The 21,168-nt window shown below is 42.6% G+C and overlaps 1 protein-coding gene across 14 annotated transcripts in view; it reads left to right on the forward strand.

The window, feature by feature from the left end:
• The window catches only part of DYRK4 (dual specificity tyrosine phosphorylation regulated kinase 4), a 57,464-nt gene that overhangs the window by 4,443 nt on the left and 31,853 nt on the right, over nucleotides 1–21,168 (forward strand). For 7 of the 14 annotated variants that reach the window (XR_001887532.1, XR_001887533.1, XM_017883299.1 and 4 more), the window contains exons 1-3: nucleotides 1,942–2,012; nucleotides 8,071–8,164; nucleotides 13,801–13,827. Coding sequence is in view for 10 of the 14 variants with exons in the window: in XM_017883299.1 (XP_017738788.1) it covers nucleotides 1,975–2,012; nucleotides 8,071–8,164; nucleotides 13,801–13,827 (159 nt within the window). In the remaining 4 variants the exon portion in view is untranslated. Of the gene's footprint in view, nucleotides 1–1,938; nucleotides 2,013–2,039; nucleotides 2,313–2,826; nucleotides 2,946–7,405; nucleotides 7,480–8,070; nucleotides 8,165–8,190; nucleotides 8,282–13,800; nucleotides 13,828–19,379; nucleotides 19,391–21,168 lie in introns of those variants that run through there. The other 7 variants (XM_017883303.1, XM_017883304.1, XM_017883302.1 and 4 more) reach the window with 7 other exon arrangements.

Consider the following 21,168-nt stretch of genomic DNA (forward strand, 5'->3'; position numbering starts at 1 on the left):
GAGTGCAGTGGCCAGATCTCAGCTCACTGCAAGCTCTGCCTCCCGGGTTTACGCCATTCTCCTGCCTCAGCCTCCCGAGTAGCTGGGACTACAGGCGCCCGCCACCTCGCCCGGCTAGTTTTTGTATTTTTAGTAGAGACGGGGTTTCACCGTGTTAGCCAGGATGGTCTCGATCTCCTGACCTCGTGATCTGCCCATCTTGGCCTCCCAAAGTGCTGGGATTACAGGCTTGAGCCACCGCGCCCGGCCAGCAACTTTCTAATCTGTTATGTCATCTATACCTACTTGTCTCACCAGTTTCATGTTCTATGCAGTGGTCACTTATGTGACAGTGACTGCCAAGTCAGGATCTTTACCCTACACCTTGCTCTTCACACAAAACCTGTAGATGGTCCACTGACAATTTGATGCAGCAGATCCGTTATTAAATTCAAATTCTCCTTCTACCCCTGACATCTCTCCCGTGTTTTCTGTTGGTAAGTGAGTGGCGCTACCATTACTGCAGGTGCCAAAGGTGTAATCCGGGGATCGAGTCTTCTCTCGACTTTCACATCCAGTCAGCAAGTCTTACTCCATTTCCTAAATTTCTCAAAACTCCTCTTCCTTGTGCTCTCCCTTACTCAGAAACATCACCACTCACTATTTCTAACAGGCATCCTTGCCTTGACTCTTCGCCTACTCAGGCTTCCCTCCCACTGTTACTGCCACAGAGGGTTTTATAAAATAAAGCATGAATACCCCTCTGCAGTCCGCACACGTCAGCCTTACCCTGGTCAAGTTCGTAGGCTTCTTCATGTCTGGCTGGCCCCTTCCTGCTGCTTCAATCTTGTCTCTGCCTACGTGCACCTTTGACCCCTGCCCCCCTAAACTGGGTGCTGGTGCAATGGTACCAAACTTTTCCATGGCTCTGGCCTTCAGACTAGGACTTGCTTCCTTTACGTAGACAACTACTACCTGTCCTTGAAGACTCAAATTCAACCCAGTTCTTTCAGAAAGCTTCATTTGAATGTCTTTTCTGCCTGGACCAGACTGTGTGCTCCTCCAGGTTAATCTACTGTCATTCAATTACAAACTTCCCTTACTTTTCATGCTTTCCTACAATCTGGTGCAGAGTAAGCACTCAAAAAGTGTTCAGCTGATAAATGGATTTTGCCCAGAACTTTCACTATGTCCTTTTTTTCTTTCCTTTTTTTTTTTTTTTTTTTTTTTGAGACGGAGTCTCGTTCTGTCGCCAGGCTGGAGTGCAGTGGTGCGATCTCGGCTCACTGCAACCTCAGCCTCCCGGGTTCGAGCGAGTCTCCTGCCTCAGCGTCCCAAGTAGCTGGGACTACAGGCGCGCACCACCATGCCCCGCTAATTTTTGTATTTTTAGTAGAGACGGGGTTTCGCAATGTTGACCAGGATGGTCTTGATCTCTTGACCTCGTGATCCACCCGCCTCGGCCTCTCAAAGTGCTGGGATTACAGAAAAAAAAGTCTAAATAGAGACGGGGGGGGGGGGCTCTCAATACGTTGAGCAGTTTGGTCTCGAACTTCAGACCTCAAGTGGTCTGCCTGGGCCTCCCAAAGTGCTGGGATTGCAGGTGTAAAACCACCGCGCCCTGCCAGAACTTTTGTGATGTTAATTCTGATAACCACATGCTTTGCTTGAAGAAGGGGAGAGGAGGGAGAATTTCACGTGTCTGGTCTGGGCAACCACCTTTAAGCTCTTCATGCTGAGATTTTGTTAAATTCTTGCCCTATACTTTAAAGAACTGGGGCAAGAGAATGCGAGTGGGAGGACGAGAAGTATGTTCTTCAGGCTGCTACTCTGCAAGGTGGTTTGGGACCATAGCCTGAGTAAGCCCTTTCACCTCCAGAGTCACAAAAAGGGCGGAAGCCGTTTCTATAGCGACGGGAGGAGGGCGTGGCCGTCCCTTGCACTCTGCCGGGCTCTCCCAGCCTCCCGCAGCGGCGGGCGGTCGGCGCGGTCCTCATGCAGCTCCTCCCGCCGCCTACCCGCACCCGAACAAAGTAAGGGCCGCGGAGGCTGGTACTTCGCGTGCAGTCCAGCGCGAGGGCGAGACAGCTAGGGCCGACTGCGCTCTTTTAGGCGACGAAGCTTCTGGTCGACGGGGTCGTGGGGGAGAATGAAAAGCGTGCGGAATGCAAGAGTAGACTGGGGAGTGTGGATCAGAGAAAGAGAGAGAGAGGCGGGGTGTGGTGCACAGACAAGGAAAATACAGTTGTAGTTTTTGCGACGACTGCATCCCCGGAATCCAACATCAGTATACTTTTCTGTTAAGATGCTGTTGCATCGCCGACTCCAGCTGAGTGAGTGCAGGACAGGGAGCGAGGGGTTCTGAGGAACTCATCAGACCTACCTTGGAACTGTGCTCCCAGCCCTCACTGGGACACGAGACTTTCTTCCTCCCTTTCTTTCTCTTCTTTGCTGCATGTCCTCTTGTTAGTCATAAGTGGGTCCACGACCACACGCCTCGCGTTGATGAGGCTCAGGCAGGTATTACCCATGTTCCCACCCAGCCCATATGCCTGGGCACCTTTGTGCTCAACCAGAGCCCAGCCCCTGGCACAAAAGCACGCTAAGGTGTATGTAGATCACAGACCCAGAGCTGCCACTCCGAGGAAATTCCCAATATTAGCAAATCTTTCCTTAAAAAAGTGATGAACAATGCACAGTTTGAGGGTTTTTAAAGGTTATACTGTGACATTTGCTGCATTGGAAATGTTCAGCAGCCCCTCAGAGCTTAGGAAAATTGTGACCCCTCTGACATTTCTTAAGCAACTGACAGCATCATCAATATTAATTCAGGCTTCACTGTCCAGGCTTAAGTGGAGACTTGGCAAAAGCAGGAGGCCATTTAGTGGAAAAGTTCAAACGGTGGAAACAGCAAATGGAAATGTCCTTTGTCCTGCTTGAGCGATTTAATCACCTACATGTGGTCGGTATGTAAAACCTAGGAGTTCTAAGAAGTTCTTCAAACATGGACTCTACCTGATTGGATCCGTTACTTAAATCTATTGTTTCTCTTGTTTGTTTTGGTCCTTGTGGAGAAAGCAGAGGTAAACCGGAAGGGACTCTCTAACAGTATGTCAGCCACTCTTCCCTGACTTTGCCCTCTCCAACTCCACATATTGTTGCCTACAATTTGGCTAGAATGCCTAGTTCTCAAGCGTGTGGAGGACCCAGTTCTGGGAGTTAGTGGTTTTAGCTGACTCTGAGCCCATCGTGAGTGTGTTGTGATGGCTCCCAAAAGAGCAAATGCTGGTGGAGGCTGCATTAATAGAAAGGCAATGAGCACATCAAAGGATATGGCCTTGCTGCCTGACTTAGCAACAAGTAGAACATAATCCGGACTCAAGAAACTGTAGCTACTTTGAGATCATTAAAAAAACTAGAAAATAGGAACAACCACAAGGCAGGCTCTCTCTGTCAGGCCTGGATGTGCCATCACATGAAGACAGGTTTGAAAAATCTTCACAGAATGCCTGGAGATGAGGAGGTGCAGGGGAGAGAAAGCTTTTTTCTACTCAGCTTTTGAACATTCAAGAACTCTTGGGTAGAAAAGAGTCAGATTTGTTCCTTAGTACTCTGCAGAGGATAGCAAGGATCAGTGGAGGAAATTTTGCTCAATATAGTTTATTCTTCCAAGAAATACCAAGCACCAACCATCTGTAAATTAACAGTTGAGTGTGAAATGGGTTGCCTAGAAAAACAGTGCACTCGGTCATAGAAATATTCCAGTATAGACAGACTGATTGTCAGGAATACCATAGAAAGAGGATTCTTTCCCTGGGTGGGAAAATGGATGAAATGGTCTCCAAAACCTCTTCTAGCTCTTTAGAGTCTGGGAGTTAGTGAACCCTCAAAAGTTTCAGGGATATATGCAGAGGGTCCAAGGAATTCTCTTCGGCAGAAATGAGTGTGACTTAAAATATAGTTAGATCAAAGAAATAAGACCTAGTGTTCAATAAATCAGTAGAATGAAAATAGTAAACAATAATCTATTGTATATTTCAAAACAGCTAGTAGTGAATAACTTGAAGCCCTGACTTGATTATATATTATATAAATATAAATATATAATCTATTTATGTATCAATTAAAAAAGAATGTAACTTAAGATCATTAAAAACATTATCACCTGTTCACAGAATGCAAACGGAATCCCTGTAAACCCTATACTGCCACACTTTCTGCCCCAAAGACAGTCCCTAGGGCGTAAAGATCAAGCAACTCGCAATTGCAGTAGAAATACTAAAATCGTAACAGGTAAATCTCAAAAGACTTGTTTCCTTTCTGGATATTGAAGTACTCTACACATAGATAATGTGTATGTATTAATATAAAATACTATGCAGTGCAGTAAGGCTGGCACCTCTCTGGATCTGTCTTACCCTTGAGACTTTGAACTCCTTGAAAACAAGGATTCTGTTTTATTTCTGTTTGAATCCTCCATGCTTAGCACAGTAGCTGGCACGCAGTTGATGCTCTGGAATTTTTTGATGAATTAATCTATTTTAGATTTATCTTCCTTCAGCAAATTTGTACCAAGTTTTCAATAGACAAGTCACTGTCCTTACCCCAAAAGGAATTTTTAAAAAATGCAGGCTCACCATCTGTGTCCCCAAAAGATTAACAATCAATATGAGACAAAAAATATATACACCTAAGATAATTAAGTTATGTGAAAGCTCTTGACCAAGTTAAAAAAAATGAACTTCTTAGGCAAACGCACCACTGAACGCTCGAGGAAAGAGAGGAAGGGGAAGGGGAACTCTGATCCGCATGTAAGATGGAAATGAGGATGGCCAAACTTTTGGTTTCAGTTCTCAAAGGAACATTCACTCTAGTTCTGAGCTGAGTTTATTAGTTATCTTCAATCCTTCTTGTAACAAGATACAAACGAAATATTAAAAGCATTTTAATTCTTTTCCACATAGTTCACCACATATTTTGAGGATAAAAAGGTAGCATTTGCAAAGGTTTGAGCAAAGGTTAAGTTGTACTGTTGGAAGCCAGAGTTCATGCATAAAATAAGAAAGGCACAAATTAGTCTTTAATAATCACAGAATTATCTAAGGGATGGCAAAGTTGGAATAAGTCACAACAGATTTTTTTTTTTTTAGTCTGTCAGTATTTTTGTAGAATTAAAGAAATTTAGACCCTAAAGGGACTTTAGAAGTCATCTGGTCCACTCTCATCATTTTGCAGGTGAGGAAACTGAGCACAGAGAGGACAAATGGCTCATTCAAAATCATGGCACTCTGTGTAAGGTGGCATTGAGACAAGACTCCACGATTCCTCAGCATTTCCTTCAGTGTTTGCTCCTTCTCTACCTCCAGAGCTGTCAGAGCTGAACAGAGGAAAGGGCTCCAGTTGTTTGGAAGATTTCACGTTTACCATTTTTTTTTTTTTAAGATGGAGTCTCGCTCTGTTGCCCAGGCTGGAGTGTAGTGGCGCGATCTCGGCTCACTGCAACCTCTGGCTCCTGGGTTCAAGAGATTCTCCTGCCTCAGCCTCCCGAGTAGCTGGGATTATAGGCATGAGCCACTGCGCACAGCTAACTTCTTTTGTATTTTTAGTAAAGACAGAGTTTCACCATGTTGGCCAGGCTGGTCTTGAATTCCTGACCTCAGATGATCCACCTGCCATGGCCTCCCAAAGTGCTGGGATTACAGGCGTGAGCCACCGTGCCTATCCCACATGTACTTTCATAGTCTCCTACATCTCTGTGAAGTAAAGGAAGGCAACACTCGATGCAGAGTCTTGGCAGGAAAAATTGTTGTATTCATTTTTGCCCAAAGTTGAGATTTTACAAATTCTATGTCCAGTTGGTGGCCAAAATTTCACCTGTTCTGTCTCCCGGATCTTTCCCAAGTTCATACTTCTATCCTCACTGTCATTGCCTTGGTTGAGACTCTCATTCCCTCTTACCTAGACACCCAAAATGCCTTCCTAGTTCCTCCAAATCGTGCTTCATGATATTGCCAGAGAGATGGTACCAGAATACACATCTGATCTTCAGCCCAGGCTTAGCATAGCCACGTAGGCTCCAAGACTGTAACTTGGACTATGTGACCCTTTACAACCGAATCTACCTCCCTGGCCCTCCACCAGCAATGTCCAAGGACAGTGCTCAAAATGTCTGGAAAAGACAGTGTTCTTTCACATTTATGTTATTTGTGTGTCCTCCTCCATCTGCCCTTGACACTCCTGCCTGCCCTGCTCATTCTTCAGAGATGGTTCTACCCTGCTCAAGAGTGAAGGCCTCCTCAGCTCTCCCAGCCGACTTAGTCAATACCTGGAAGCATGCTCTGGGAGCTGGTTGCACAAGCCTGTATTAATACATTGATCACATGCATTGGCATGATCTGCTTTCTTCTATGTACCTCCTTTCCTGGATAAGGAGTTCTCTTTGAGGACAGAGACCATGTCTGGTTTATCAGTGAAATTGTCTCAGCAAATGTTTATAGAAAGAAAGGAGAGAAGGAAGAAGTGAAACTATGATCATAAGCAGAGAAGTTACTGGTAATTTTTGTTTGCTTTTGTGCAGAATTTTTTCATATTGTATATATGTGTGTGTATATTATAGTTAATGTTCCCACTTACCTCCCCCAGCCCTACTTCTTACAGGTCACTGTTACAGTTCACTTCTTTTTTTTTTTTTTTTTTTTTTTTTTGAGACGGAGTCTTGCTCTGCCACCCAGGCTGGAGTGCAGTGGCCGGATCTCAGCTCACTGCAAGCTCCGCCTCCCGGGTTCACGCCATTCTCCTGTCTCAGCCTCCCGAGTAGCTGGGACTACAGGCGCCCGCCTCGTCGCCCGGCTAGTTTTTTGTATTTTTTAGTAGAGACGGGGTTTCACCATATTAGCCAGGATGGTCTCGATCTCCTGACCTCGTGATCCGCCCGTCTCGGCCTCCCAAAATGCTGGGATTATAGGCTTGAGCCACCGCGCCCGGCCTACAGTTCACTTCTTCCAGATCTTTCAATACGCCTGTATAAAGGCATGCAAGCATTTTGTTTTTTGTTAAATAAATATAGAATTATATTACACACATGTTCTACTGTTTTTGCTCAATACATTATGGGCACAGATAAAGATCTACCTTATTTTTTAAATGACTGCATTATATTTCATAAAACATATGTGTGCCATGATTTTTTAACGTCCCCTTATGGACAAGTTCTAATTTTTTAATAGTTATGCCACAATACATGGTAGCATGACTTTTCTTTAATGCTCTGAATACTTTCAGAGTTGTGGTGCCATCATCATTTATGTGGTGTCTGCAAGAGCCTGCCAGTGGAGTCATTTGCAGAAGCTGTGATAACATTTGCATTGGTTCCTGTTCTGCCCCTGTTTCCTGTATTCTCGATTCCCTCGGCTCTTGGCTAAGGTTAGAAGCTGAAAAGGGACTCGCAGAGGACACAGAGCGAGCAGTTTCAGCAGGTGCTCTGCTAATGTAACGGGGAATGTGAGTGTCCTGAGACCCCTCTAAGACTCACCTTCCACTTAGAGAAATTGCTGCTTACACTAGATTCCATGAATGTGTGCAAGGTTTTGTTTTGTTTTTTTTCTGTCTTGCAGGAAGTTAATTATTAACAGAACTGTGCTCTGAATGAAAAAGATGCAAACATGGCCAAATGAGAGTTAGAGGAAGTGTTTCTACCAATTGTCCCCCTTTTCTTTTTCTATAGGCATTAAACTATCTAAGTAGCCCACGAATATGCCCATCTTGTAGGGGGATATTATGTTTGTGGCAGAAGCATGAGGTTTACTTTCCAGTGAAGTAGGGGAAATGGTTTTTTTCCCCCTTGGTTGTCTAAACTGCTAATCACCGGATTATCTCTTCCTCCTTCCCTGGCTTCTGTCTCTTGCTCTGACCTCCTGACCTCACGTGACCATCAGAAGGGAAGCAAGGGAGAAGGAGGGACCCTGCTCCTGCTTTTAGGCCTGTTGCTTTCTTTTCTTCAAACCTGCCTGCTTTGTTCTGTCCCTGAGTGTGTGGGCCATTACTTAGATTTGACTCCTCTTGACAATTTATCTTTTACTTTTCCTCTTGCAGGACTCAAATGGATGCTAAAAAGCCAAGGAAATGCAATTTGACTCCCTTCCTGGTTTTGAAAGCAGGAAAGAAACAACAGCTCACCTCTGCGAAGGTAAAGATCCTTGAGTTTTCACTGGAGAAGAGAAGTATCATCGTGAGGACCTAGGGACTCAGGGCCCAGAGCTGATGGCTGTGCCCCAAGCACCTCTGGGGACAGCGCAAAGGAAAGGTGTGGATGATCACGCTGATTGGCAGGGCCAAATCTGGGTGGGTGTGGAGGGAAAATCAGCAGAAGGGCAAGGCCTTCATCTAACAGGTGAGCTGTATTCGAGAAGACGCTAGGTGAGTGCATACATGGTATCTTTCATTCTGCTCTATATATGTGGGATCCTACTGGAAGTGTCCTGGAATAGTTCGAGAACACTTCCAGAAAAGATCTGCTTTTTTTTTCCCCTTTGAGACGGAGTTTCACTCTTGTTGCCCAAGCTGGAGTGAAATGGTACGATCTAGCAACCTCCGCCTCCTGGGTTCAAGCGATTCTCCTGCCTCAGCCTCCCAAGTAGCTGGGATTACAAGCATGCGCCACCACACCTGGCTACTTTTTGCATTTTTAGTAGAGACAGGGTTTCTTTATGTTGGTCAGGCTGGTCTCAAACTCCCGACCTCAGGTGATCCACCTGCCTCGGCCTCCCAAAGTGCTGGGATTACAGGTGTGAGCCACTGTGCCTGGCCAAGATCTGCTTTTTTTCTAATACAGACATGGTGTCTTTCCTTTCACTCTGCCTCAAAAACTAGTAAAATGCCACAGCACTGAAGTTAAAATTGTGATGGGATGACTTTGTGATAACCATCTATGGGATCAACTTCTAAATCAGGTGTATTTTAAAAATCTAACACCACTCAGTTTGAATTTCTTCGTTTGTTCAAAAGATCATATTGTTTGGGGTCTTTGTCCTGAAAGTTTTGCAGCAAACTTCAGCCCAAAGCATTCAGGTTTGACTTCTGAATCCTGCCTGCGTCACTGATTGGGAGAACTGGAGTTCAGCAGCCTAACCCAAGGCCTAGCAAAAACGGTCCTCCTGTAAATCACATACACTTCCTTAAAATGATGACTTTAGGTTTCCTCTTCCAAGCGCTGTTCCTGATTTAACTCTAGTGTTGTCCCCCTTGGGATTATAACTCATACAAATGGGCCCTAACACAGAGTCCTTTGCTCCACCCCGCTACCCGTGCCATTACCACGTATAACAAAACACGTTTATTTTGCAATTTATAGGTGCAATTTTTAATACCTAAAACAAATTTATTTTGATGAAATAAAAATTACTGTAAAATATCTAAAATAATAAATCTCCAGCAAAACATGGTAATATAATAAAGATGGCATTCTTTTCAAATGTTAAAATATGATGCAGACAGAACAATCTTGGTTATGATTTTATTTTAGCAAAATCATCATGAGGTTTGCAACTTGCACATTTATTTATTTATTTATTTATTTATTTATTTATTTATTTAGAGACAGAGTCTCGCTGTGTCGCCCAGGCTGGAGTGCAGTGGCGCGATCTCGGCTCACTGCAAGCTCCACCTCCCGGGTTCACGCCATTCTCCTGCCTCAGCCTCCCGAGTAGCTGGGACCACAGGTGCCCGCCATCACGCCCCGCTAATTTTTTGTATTTTTATTAGAGATGGGGTTTCACCATGTTAGCCAGGATGGTCTTGATCTCCTGACCTCGTGATCCGCCCGCCTCGGCCTCCCAAAGTGCTGGGATTACACGCGTGAGCCACCGCACCCGGCGCAACGTGCACTTTTTTAAGCTGCTTGAGCGCACATTTATTGAGAGCTGAGGTGACTCACACACGCGCCTTAGCAGCAAGTGCTATTTTATCCCCAATTTTACAGAGGGGAAAATTGATACACAAGCAAGGCCAATTAGCCCGTGGTCATAATGCCAGTGAGTGGAGGACAGAATTCAAACCCATATTCTTTTAAAATTGTTATTTAAAAAAAATTTGAAAGTAGAAACAGGGTCTCGCTATGTTACCCAGGCTGGTCTCAAATTCCTGGGCTCAAGGCATCCTCCCACTTCAGCCTCCCAAACTGCTGGGATTACAGGTGTGAGTCGCCACACTCGACCAAATCCATATTCTTAACCACTCTCTTCCACGCCTCTCTTGCATAATGATAGCTCTGTTAAATGTTGTCCTGTAAAGTGCCTTACACATTTCAATGACTTTTAAAGAAAGCAAACTCTGTTGCAGTTACAATGACAGGAATTGTCAAAAATAAAATAAGTCTGGGGCATGATGATTCACACCTGTAATCTTAGCACTGTGGGAGGCTGAGGTAGGAGGATCACTTGAGCCTGGGAGTTTGAGACCAGCCTGGGTAACATAGCAAGACCCCGTCTCTACAAGTAATAATAATGATGATAATAAATTAGCTGGGTGTGGTAGTGCATGCCTGTAGTCCCAGCTGCTTGGGAGCCTGAGGCAGTAGGATCGCTTGAGCCCAGGAGGTTGAGGCTGCAGTGAGCCGTGCTTGCACCAGCCACTGCATCGGCCTGGGCAACAGAAGAAAACCCTATCTCAAAATAAATAAAATAAGGGCCGGGCGCGGTGGCGAACGCCTGTAATCCCAGCACTTTGGGAGGCAGAGGCGGGCGGATCACGAGGTCAGGAGATCGAGACCATCCTGGCGAACACGGTGAAACCCCGTCTCTACTGAAAATACAAAAAACTAGCCGGGCGAGGTGGCGGGCGCCCTTAGTCCCAGCTACTCGGGAGGCTGAGGCAGGAGAATGGTGTGAACCTGGGAGGCGCCGGAGTTTGCAGTGAGCCAAGATCGCGCCACACTGCGCTCCAGCCTGGGCCGACAGAGCGAGACTCCGTCTCAAAATAATAAATAAATAAATAAATAAATAAATAATAAATAATAATAATATAAATAATAAATAAATAATAGGATTAAAAATAAAAATGTCACATTCAAAATCCGATTTGATTATGCGTGTGTTTTAAATAATTACTGGCAAATTCCCAATATCATTTAAAATACTCTTGAAGCTTAAAACTACTGTCTTTGTATTGCTAGTTGTTCTGATGGGGCTTAAATAAATGTCTTTTCAACGTCTATTGGTTTTCCTCAACGGACTTCTCACCCAGTTGAATTTAATAGGTTTAAGGAAGGAAATGCAAACAATTCAGTAACTGGCTTCTGCACGTGAAGTCTTGGGTTTCAGGGGACAGTTATGATATTAATTGGAGAAAGAAAATGAATTGTATGAATTATAATCCCTTCATCTAAAAAACCACTGAAGAAGAGAGAGCTGTGGATCTCACCATGCCTACGGCCCCAAGCAGGTGTTGAGAGGGCAACTTAAATATTTAAATAAATTAATCATAATTTATGTTTTTCACAACATTTAAAATTATAGATTATAAGTATAATATTTATCATAATCAAGTATTCACATATTTTAATATGGATCTTGGTAACATTTCAGCCAAGGGAAATTTTAAAATGTGATTTCACCTGACTTTAAGACAACAGTGTGGCTCTCTCTCTCTAGTAATCTGGAGTTCTTTTCAGAATGCCCTATTCATTGGACTAACACGGGGTAGAACCTTGATGCCAGTGGAGGGCCCCTGTCCTTTCTGCTCAGCTGGCAAGGATCAAAGAACTCTCAGGAAAATGCTCCGTGTTGCATTTCTCGTAACTGCCGGCAGGGGGAAAAGCGGCCCTTTGGTCCTCAGTCATCTCACCCGGTAGGCTGGAGGACATCCGGGTTTTCTGCATCTCACGTTGCCTCAGCTGGTTTCTGGGACTCAAGGAGCCAGCTGAGCTCCAGGATCACAGGTTAGGCTATACCAGGAAGAGAACCTGGGAGACAGTCCTAGGGAGGGAAGCTGGTAATTTAGGATATTACATTATGATCTCCCCGACAACCACAAGATGCTACAAATCACATCCAGGATCATACTGAAGACACATTTCTAGTTTCAGCACCAAAAGCACAGGTACTTTTTCTCTGTTAATTTCTCAGAGCCTTTCAATCATTCCCTTGCTGAATATCACCTCCTGAGAGAGGCTTTGCTTCCCCACCCTTTCTAATGACAAATCTGTTTGCTTACTCGTTTGTTGTCTGTCCTGCCCTCCAGAACTGTGCCGTCCGATATGGTAGCCCTTGGCACGTGGTCCCTGGCATGTGTCCTACTGGGGGTGTGCTGTGAGTGTCAGATACACACCAGATTCCAAAGACTTGGTGTGAAAGCAATAAATGTCAAATGATGTATTAGTAATTTTTGTAGTTGGGTTTATATTTTGTCATATTGTATTGTATTTATATCATATTGATATAAATTTACATTTTATCATATACCCTTTAATGCGTCAATAAAGTTGTAAAATAATTTTATCTTGTTTATGTGTTAAAATAGTATTTTGAATATCATGTGTTAAATAAAACACATTATTAAAATTAATTTAATCTGTTTCTTTTTATCTCTTTAATGTGGCTACCAGAAAATTTAAAACGATACTCATGACTCACATGATGTTTCTATTGGATAGTGCTGCTCTAGAATGGACACTGCACAATGGCAAAGGTTTATTGGACTGGCTCGGTGCCAGCTCCCTAGAACTTAGGTCAGTGCCTCGCACAGACTAGCACTTGATGTGTACTTGTGGAATAAAAACTAGGAGTGTGTTTATTCATTTGTTTCCTCTACAAGTATTTACTGTCGACTCGTTTCAGACATTGTTCTAGGGGCTAGGGATGCAGTGGAGAACAAAACAGGCCATAAAACTCTAACAAAACTTAAAATTGGGATTTTTTGTAGGAAGATCAGATGTTTTGATTAAATGCTGAGAATGGTAATGACTCACCTTCATTTTCCCTGGCAGTTAAAGAGTTGGAACTGAATAGACCAGTGGTTCTTAGCCTTGGTTGTATATTGGGAACACCCAGGGAAGTTTTAAACACTACTGAAATCAGAATCTTTAGGGGTCATGGACATTTTTTAAAAGTTCTTTTCTATCATGTGGGGACAGGTGTCCATTTCATCACCAGCTGTGAGACCTCAGTTAGGTCATTAAGTCTCTGACGTTTTGCTGTTTGTGAAACTGGAGTAATTGTTCCTATATCCCCTGATTGCAGTGGTATTAAATGAGGTAAGAGAATGTGAGCTCTCCGGCTGGCAAATGTTGGAAGCCCAATAAATACTGGTTGCTTTTATCTTCCCTCTGTCTCTCCATTTAACAGAAAGGGGTTTCCTGTAAGAGATGGGTTTATCAATGAGTGTCACACAGTGGAAGAGGATATCCGAGGGTCATTCGCTGTCTCATTTCCGTGTCTCATCAGCACTTCCTATACAAAAAGCAGGAACAAAACCAAACCCTGCTCTGACCATTTGGTGCTGGACAAAGGAGTGGAAATCAGTCCAAGCTGAAGACAGAGCAAGCAGCAGAGATGTTAATTGCTAGTTCTGTCTAGGTTTTTAGGGTGGCACAGTATTATTTATGGTAATGCATTCACCTGTTAAATACAAATGGAAGACTTGAACTAGAAGAACTTGTAATGACCATTGCAAGTTAACATTAAAACATTTAAAATATACCCATAAGCAGCCAATCTAGAATCAGTGGCTCAATGAAGATAGGCATTTACTTCTATATAAGATCTACATTTGGAATGGATTTGGGGCCCTGAAGGAGAGTTTTACATACTTTTCCCCATTCTTTCCTAGGCCCCCACTCTTTCTGAGATCTACATGGTAAGTACCAGTTCCTTTGTTCTGCGTGTTCATTGGTGCTTTAATTTCTAATAAAAGAAAGAAAAACAAAGATTTGAAATTACCTTTGATTTCTGTCAAAGGAATGTGAAGTGAGCAGGAATTGGCAGATGGGGGGCATGTCTCTGAGTATAAGAATTAATCAGAGCAATAGATACTTCTACTGAAAGCTTTTTCAGGCCATGACAAATAGAGTATCAGTTCGACGTTGGAGGTGGGGATAAGGAGATGTTCGGAATGCAATCCCTGCCCTCCCTGCATGTGTTATAGCAGTGTTTATTTGCTTCTTTCAGCAATGTTGAGGGGGGTCATCACCTCCATTTTGCAGCGGAGGAAACTGAGATCCAAAGAGATTTATATAGCAAGGCACCTGAAGTCATTCTGGGAATAAAAGCTGAAATCAGGATTCAGATTTTATTCTGTAATTCATGAATGCTTTTCAAGAAACACCTTTTATTATTAAGTGTTGAGTATATATAAAATAATATTAAAGAAATATGTGTAAAGTATAAAGAATGATACTGCAATACAATGATCACCCTTGTGTGTACCCAACACAAGGTTTTAAGAAAGCAGTCCCAGTCCCAGGCCTGGTGCGGTGGCTCACGCCTGTAATCCCAACACTTTGGGAGGTGGATCATGAGGTCAGGAGATGGAGACCATCCTGGCTAACACAGTGAAACCCTGTCTCTAGTAAAAATACAAAAAATTAGCCGTGCATGGTGGCACGTGCCTGTAGTCCCAGCTACTCGGGAGGCTGAGGCAGGAGAATGGCGTGAACCCGGGAGGCGGAGGTTGCAGTGAACCGAGATCACGCCACCGCACTTGGCCTGGGCAACAGAGCGAGACTCCATCTAAAAACAAACAAAAAAAAGAAAACAGTCCCATGTGTGTCCCTCCCCATTGTATCTCGTCCTGTTCATTGTTCCCTCTGAGATGACTACTCTCTTGAGTTTTGCATCTATTATTCCACTAATTTTCTTTATCTGTTTCTAAACCTTCTAAACTATGTATTGGCTCATTTTGCGTGTTTTTTTTAAACATACATGGAATCATACTGTTGAGTGTTCTTCTGCAACTTGCTGTTTATGCTCAGTGCTAAGCCAGCGTACACTGGTATAACATTTGGCTGGCTTTCACTGGGGTTGATTAGGCCTCTTCTGATTGATCATTACCTGTGCCCCAAGTCTTCAAATACTATGAATATCACCTTTGTTCTAGGAACACTGGTTATCAATTAATTTAACTGCCATGTTTCATTATACAGGAACACCACATTTTTTTAAAGTCGGTTTTACAATTAACAGACATTTTGTTTTTTCTTGTGTGTTTGCTATTTATTTTTTATTGAAAATTTTTTTCTTTTTCTTTCTTTTTTTTTTTTTTTTTTGAGATGGAGTCTCTCTCTGTCGCCCAGGCTGGAGTGCAGTGGCGCGATCTCGGCTCACTGCAGCCTCCACCTCCAGGGTTCAAGTGATTCTTGTGCCTCAGTCTCCCCAGTAGCTGGGATTACAGGTGCATGCCACCATGCCCAACTCATTTTTGTATTTTTAGTAGAAACTGGGTTTCACCAGGTTGGCCAGGCTGGTCTCTCAAACTCCTGACCTTGAGTGATCTACCAGCCTCAGCATCCCAAAGTGCTGGGAATATAGGCGTGAGCCACTGTGCCCGGCCATGTTTGCTATTGAAAATGATGCTGCTATGAGCATTCTTGTGCATGTTTCTCAGTGTGTCTGTATAGGCATTTCTAAGGTGTATTCCCAGGAGGGGAACTGCTGGGTAACAGGATATGTGAATGCTTAACTTTACCAGGTAATGACAGTTTTCCAAAACATTGGTGCAAATGTACCTTGTCACCAGCAGTGTGTACACATTTCAGTCATTCCACATCCTTTTTATTACCTGATATGTGTGACTTTTTAGTTTGCCAATTTGCTAACAATAATTTTTTTTTTTTTTTTTTTGAGATGGAGTCTTGCTGTGTCGTCCAGGCTGGAATGCAGTGGCATGATCTTGGCTCACTGCAACCTCTGCCTCCCGGGTTCAAGCAATTTTCCTGCCTCAGCCTCCTGAGTAGTTGGGACTACAGGTGCATGCTGCTATGCCTGGCTCATTTTCTGTATTTTAGTAGAGATGGGGTTTCAGTATGTTGGCCAGGATGGTCTTGATCTCCTGACCTTGTGATCCACCCGCCCTGACCTCCCAAAGTGCTAGGATTACAGGCATGAGCCAACATGCCCAGTCAATTTATTGTATTTTAATGTGCATTTTGATGATGATTGTTAATGAAATTGAACCTCTTTTATGTATTTATTGACCATTTGTGTTTCCTCTCCTTTGAAATCCTTGGTCATGCCTTTATTGTTTAAATATTTTTCTTTTGTGCTGTTTGTCCTTTTTTATTGATTTGTAGAATATTTTACATATTCTGTCTACTAATCTTTTTCAGTTGTATGTGCTGCAAACATCTTCTCCTAGTTGTCGGCTTGTCTGTTTTTTATTTACTTAGTTTTTAAAGAGCAGTTTTAGGTTCCCAGAAGAATTGAGCAGAGAAGTACACTTTCCATATACCCCATTCCTCTTTACAGTTTCTCCTGTTATTAACATTTTACATTCACGTATAGTTGGCACAATTGATGAACCAAGATTGATACATTATTATTAGCTGATGCCCATAGTTTACATTAGAGTTCCTCCTTTGTGTTGTACATTCTAGGAGTTTGACAAAGGCATAATGTCATTTATTTACTATTCTAGGATGATACAGGATAGTTTCACTGACCTAAAAATACCCCACTGTCCATCTACTCATCCCTTCCCCCCACAACAAAACCCCTGGCAACCACTCTTTTTACTGTGGCCTTAGTTTTGCCTTTTCTAGAATATTGTATCGTTGGAATAATGCAGTATGTTGCCTTTTCAGACTGGCTTTTTTTCATTGAGCAATAATGTCCTCCATGTCTTTTCATGGCTTGATAGCTTATTTCCCTTTATCAGTGAGTAACACTGCACTGTACGGCTGTGCCAGTGTGTTTATCCGTTCACTGACTGAAGGACAATTTGGTTGCTTCCAATTTTTTAGCAGTTATAAATAAGTCTGCTATAAGCATTCATGTGCAGGTTTTTATGTGGACACACATTTTGTAGTTCATTTGGGTGAACCAAGGAGCATGATTGCTGGATTGTATGTTAAGGCTACATTTAGCTTCATAAAAACTGCTACACTGTCTTCCAAACAAGCTGTACCATTCTGCCTTCTCACCAACAATGAATAAGAACCCTTGTTATGCCACCTCCTTGCTAGCATTTGGTGTGTCAAAGTGTGGTTTTGGATATTCTAGTAGGTGTGTAGTGGCATCTCATTGTTTTAATTTGCAATTGCCTAATAACATAATATTGAGCATCTTTTCATATGCATATTTGACATCGATATATCTTATTTGGAGAGCTGGTGTTTATTCAGATATTTTGCTAATTTTTAGTTGGATTGCTTTCTTATTATTGAATTTTAAGAGTTCTTTGTATACTTAGGCACAATCCCTTCTCAGATATGTGTTTTGCACATATTTTCTACCAGTCCGTGGCTTCTCTTTTCGTTTTCTTAACAAAGTCTTTTGCAAAGAAGTTTTAATTTTGATGAAGCCTAGTGTATCCACTTTTTTTCCGTCATGATCGTGCTTTTTTATTGTAGCTCAAAAGTCATTACTGAACTGAAGGTCACCTAGATTCTCTTCTATGTCGTCTTCTGGAAGTTTTATAGTTTTGTGATTTCTGTTTAGGTCTATGAACCATGTTGAGTTAATCTTTGTGGAAGGTATAAGTTCTGTGTCTAGATTAATTTTTTTTACATGGATGTCCAATTGTGCTAGCACTGTTTTTGTTTGTTTGTTTGTTTGTTTGTTTGTGATAGGTCTTGCTATTTTCCCCGGCAGGTCTCAAACTCATGACCTCACGTGATCCTCTGACCTCAGCCTCCTTGAGTAATTGGGACTACAGGTGTGCGCCACCATGCTGGGCTTAGGACTATTTGTTGAAGAGATGCCTTTCTCCATTGAATTGATTTTGCTCCTTTGTCAATGATCAGTTGACTCTGTTTGTGTGGGTCTATTTATGGGGCCTCTATTTGTTCCATTGAACTATTTGTCTATTCTTTCTTCAGTGCCACACTGTCTTGATTGCTGTAGCTTTATAGTAAGTCTTGAGGTTGGGTCATCCGTCCTCTAACTTTAGTGTTCTTCAGTTTTGTGTTGGCTATTCTAGGTCTTTTCTTTTTCCATATGAATTTTAGAATCAGTTTGTTGATGTCCATAAAATAACTTGCTGGGATTCTGATTGGGATTGTGTTGAATCTACAGATTAAGTTGGGAAGAACTAATATCTTAATGATATTTAGTGTTCCTATCATGAACATAGAAAATACCTTAATTTATATAGATCCTCTTTGATTTCTTCAGTTTTGTTGTTTTTCTCAGATGGATCTCATACATATTTTGTCATACTTATAGTTAAGTATTTCAATTTCTTGGGAGTGTTAATGTAAATGGCATTACACTTTTAATTTCAAATTCCAATGGTTCATTTCTGGTATGTAAGAGAGCAACTGACTTTGTATATTAATGTCTTCTATCCTGCAGCTTTTATATAATCTTGGGTTTTCTGTTTACTTTCTTTATGTTGTTTTTAGATAAACAGAAGTAATTAATTAAAAGCAGGTAAACTTATGGTATGCACTTTTTGTCTTAATAAATCATTCCCTACTCTGAAGTTATACAGATATTGCCTTCTAAAAGTTTCATAATTTTCCTTTCATCAGTTCTGAAAAATTATTCTAGCCATTTTGTCATTATCTCTTTCATATTCTTTCTCTTCTTCTGGAACTCTAAATGTATGTTAAACCTTGTTTTATCCTCTGGGTCTATAATCTCTGACCAGATTTTTTATCTCTTTATCTCTTTGTGCTGTTTGCTGGTTAATTTCTTCAAACCTGTCTTTTCCAGTGCATTCATGCTCTCTTTGGCTGTGTATAATATGTTATTAAGCCCATTCATTTGGTTTTTAATTTCAACTGTTATAGTTTTTAGTTTTGAAAGTTCTAATTTGTTCATTTTTAAATCTGTTCTGTTATTTGCATGGAGTCTTACACTTTACTCACATTTTTAGGCTCTTTAGTTTCTTTAAGCAAGTTATGCATAATTTATAAGTTTTACCAGATAATTCCAATATTTGGATATTGTATTTGGAAATATAAGTATTTGGAAACACTGGGGGGAGGGATCTGATTCTGGTGTTTATAGTTTTTGCTAATTCTCACCCACAGCACCTTGTTGTCTTGCACCTTTTAACTTTTTACTAGTCTTGTTTTGTGGAAAAGGCACAGCTGAACCTGAGAGAGTATGAATGGTTTGCCAAGGCCTCACAGCCAGCACGTGGCAGAGGAGGAATGCCAGTCAAAATCTGTCTGACTCTGAAGTCTGTGTCCTTTTCTCTATTCCTGTGAGGCCTAATGACCCTTGACGGATGAACTCTTTTATGAATCATCCCATACGTGAGTACTGAGAGCCAAGCATTGTTTTTGGTGCTGGGATACAAAAATAAACAATGCACATCTCCTTCTTTCAGAGTATGCACAATCTAGTGGGAGCATAAACCACAAATGCGCTGGGCGCAGTGGCTCACGCCTGTAATTCCAACACTTTGGGAGGTCGAGGTGGGTGGATCCCGAGGTCAAGAGATCGAGACCATCCTAGCCAACATGGTGAAACCCCATCTCTACTAAAAATACAAAAATTAGCTGAGTGTGGTGGCGCACCCTGTAGTCCCAGCTACTGGAGAGGCTGAGGCAGAAGAATCGCTTGAACCCGGGAGGCGGAGTTTGCAGTAAGCCGAGATTGTGCCATTGCACTCCAGCCTGGCGACAGAGCGAGATTCTGTCTCAAAATGATAATGATAATCATGATAATAATAATGATGATAAATAAAAATAAAAAATAAAACACACAATGGCCAAGTGACACTGAGGCATGGGAGTGCTCTCATGCAGGTAGAAACAGTTCTCTGGGAGCCTAGACCCAAGTGACACTGAGGCATGGGAGTGCTCTCATGCAGGTAGAAACAGTTCTCTGGGAGCCTAGACAAAGTTTTCTTAAGCCACTGGCTGATGCCCAGTGTACCATCTCATGCTTCACTGACATGCCAGTCACTTTAGTGCTGTCGCATGGCATGAGTTACAGGGTTCTTTATTCATATTTTCGTCTAAATGAATCATTCCCCCTGGAGTTATACAAGGAGGCTGCATGTGGACTGGAGGGAGGGCATTTCAGGCAGAAGAAATAACATATACAAACGCATGCAAAGGCATGCTATCTAAATTGATAGAAATAGAGCCTTAGAAATTATCTATTTAAACCCACCTACATGATGCATAAATCCACTTTATATTATAGGGAATTTAGTGTCTAATTTATAGAATAAATGCTTGCTTTCTGAATGTCTCCATTGTCAACTGAACTCAGGCACTATCAGAATAAAAGCATGATCTTATTTTTAATTAGAGACCTTTGGAGGGGAAGTACTTTATAATCCCTTGTCACCCGGTTTCCTGGCAGAACACAAAGAGGTCAGAGGAGATCACTGGGTGGCAGCATGAGACAGTAAAACGACGCTAGAGGGCTTACGTTCTGGACGAGCTTGCTGCTGTTAATTGTGTTATCTTGGACAAGTCACTTGGATAACCTTTGCCTCTCTTTCTCCATGTGTCAATTGAGGGCATTATACTACACATGCCCTAAGGTCACATTCAGCAACATGATTTACCAAAGTACATTTAACGGAAGTCCAGAAAACAAAGTATCTCCCCAAGGCCCTGCACTGAATGCATCAGAAATTGACTCCAGCTGTCTGGACCTCCAGGCTCTTGCCCTTCCTCAAGGATGGCAGGGCCTCCTCTTTCCACCTCCGGCAGGGACAGAGCTGGTGGGTAGGACCCCAGGGAGGCTACTACATGAGTGAGAAGAAAATCTGGTCCTCCCAAGAGGCTGGCCACATTCATCCCCCTAATGAGTCTCAGGGGTGCAGCTGTGGCTGTTGGTGTGATCTGGAGGTGGCTCCTCCCTATCTAGGCATCCTGGGCTTCCTCATGCACAGCAAAGGGGCTTTAAGGGCAGACTCTAAGCTTCAAATGGCAATGGGAGAGATGTGTGATTTGTTCGAGGTCTATAGCAGCCAGGGTAGCTGAATCCCTTCGTTGGGGACCCTTAGGAGCCCAGCCACCTCCCTCCCTCCCTCCCTCCTTCCCTCTTTCCCTCCCTCCCTCCCTCCCTCCTT

The sequence above is a fragment of the Rhinopithecus bieti genome, unplaced genomic scaffold (assembly GCF_001698545.2).
Source record: "Rhinopithecus bieti isolate Rb0 unplaced genomic scaffold, ASM169854v2 scaffold_13342, whole genome shotgun sequence".
Classification (NCBI taxonomy): domain Eukaryota; kingdom Metazoa; phylum Chordata; class Mammalia; order Primates; family Cercopithecidae; genus Rhinopithecus; species Rhinopithecus bieti.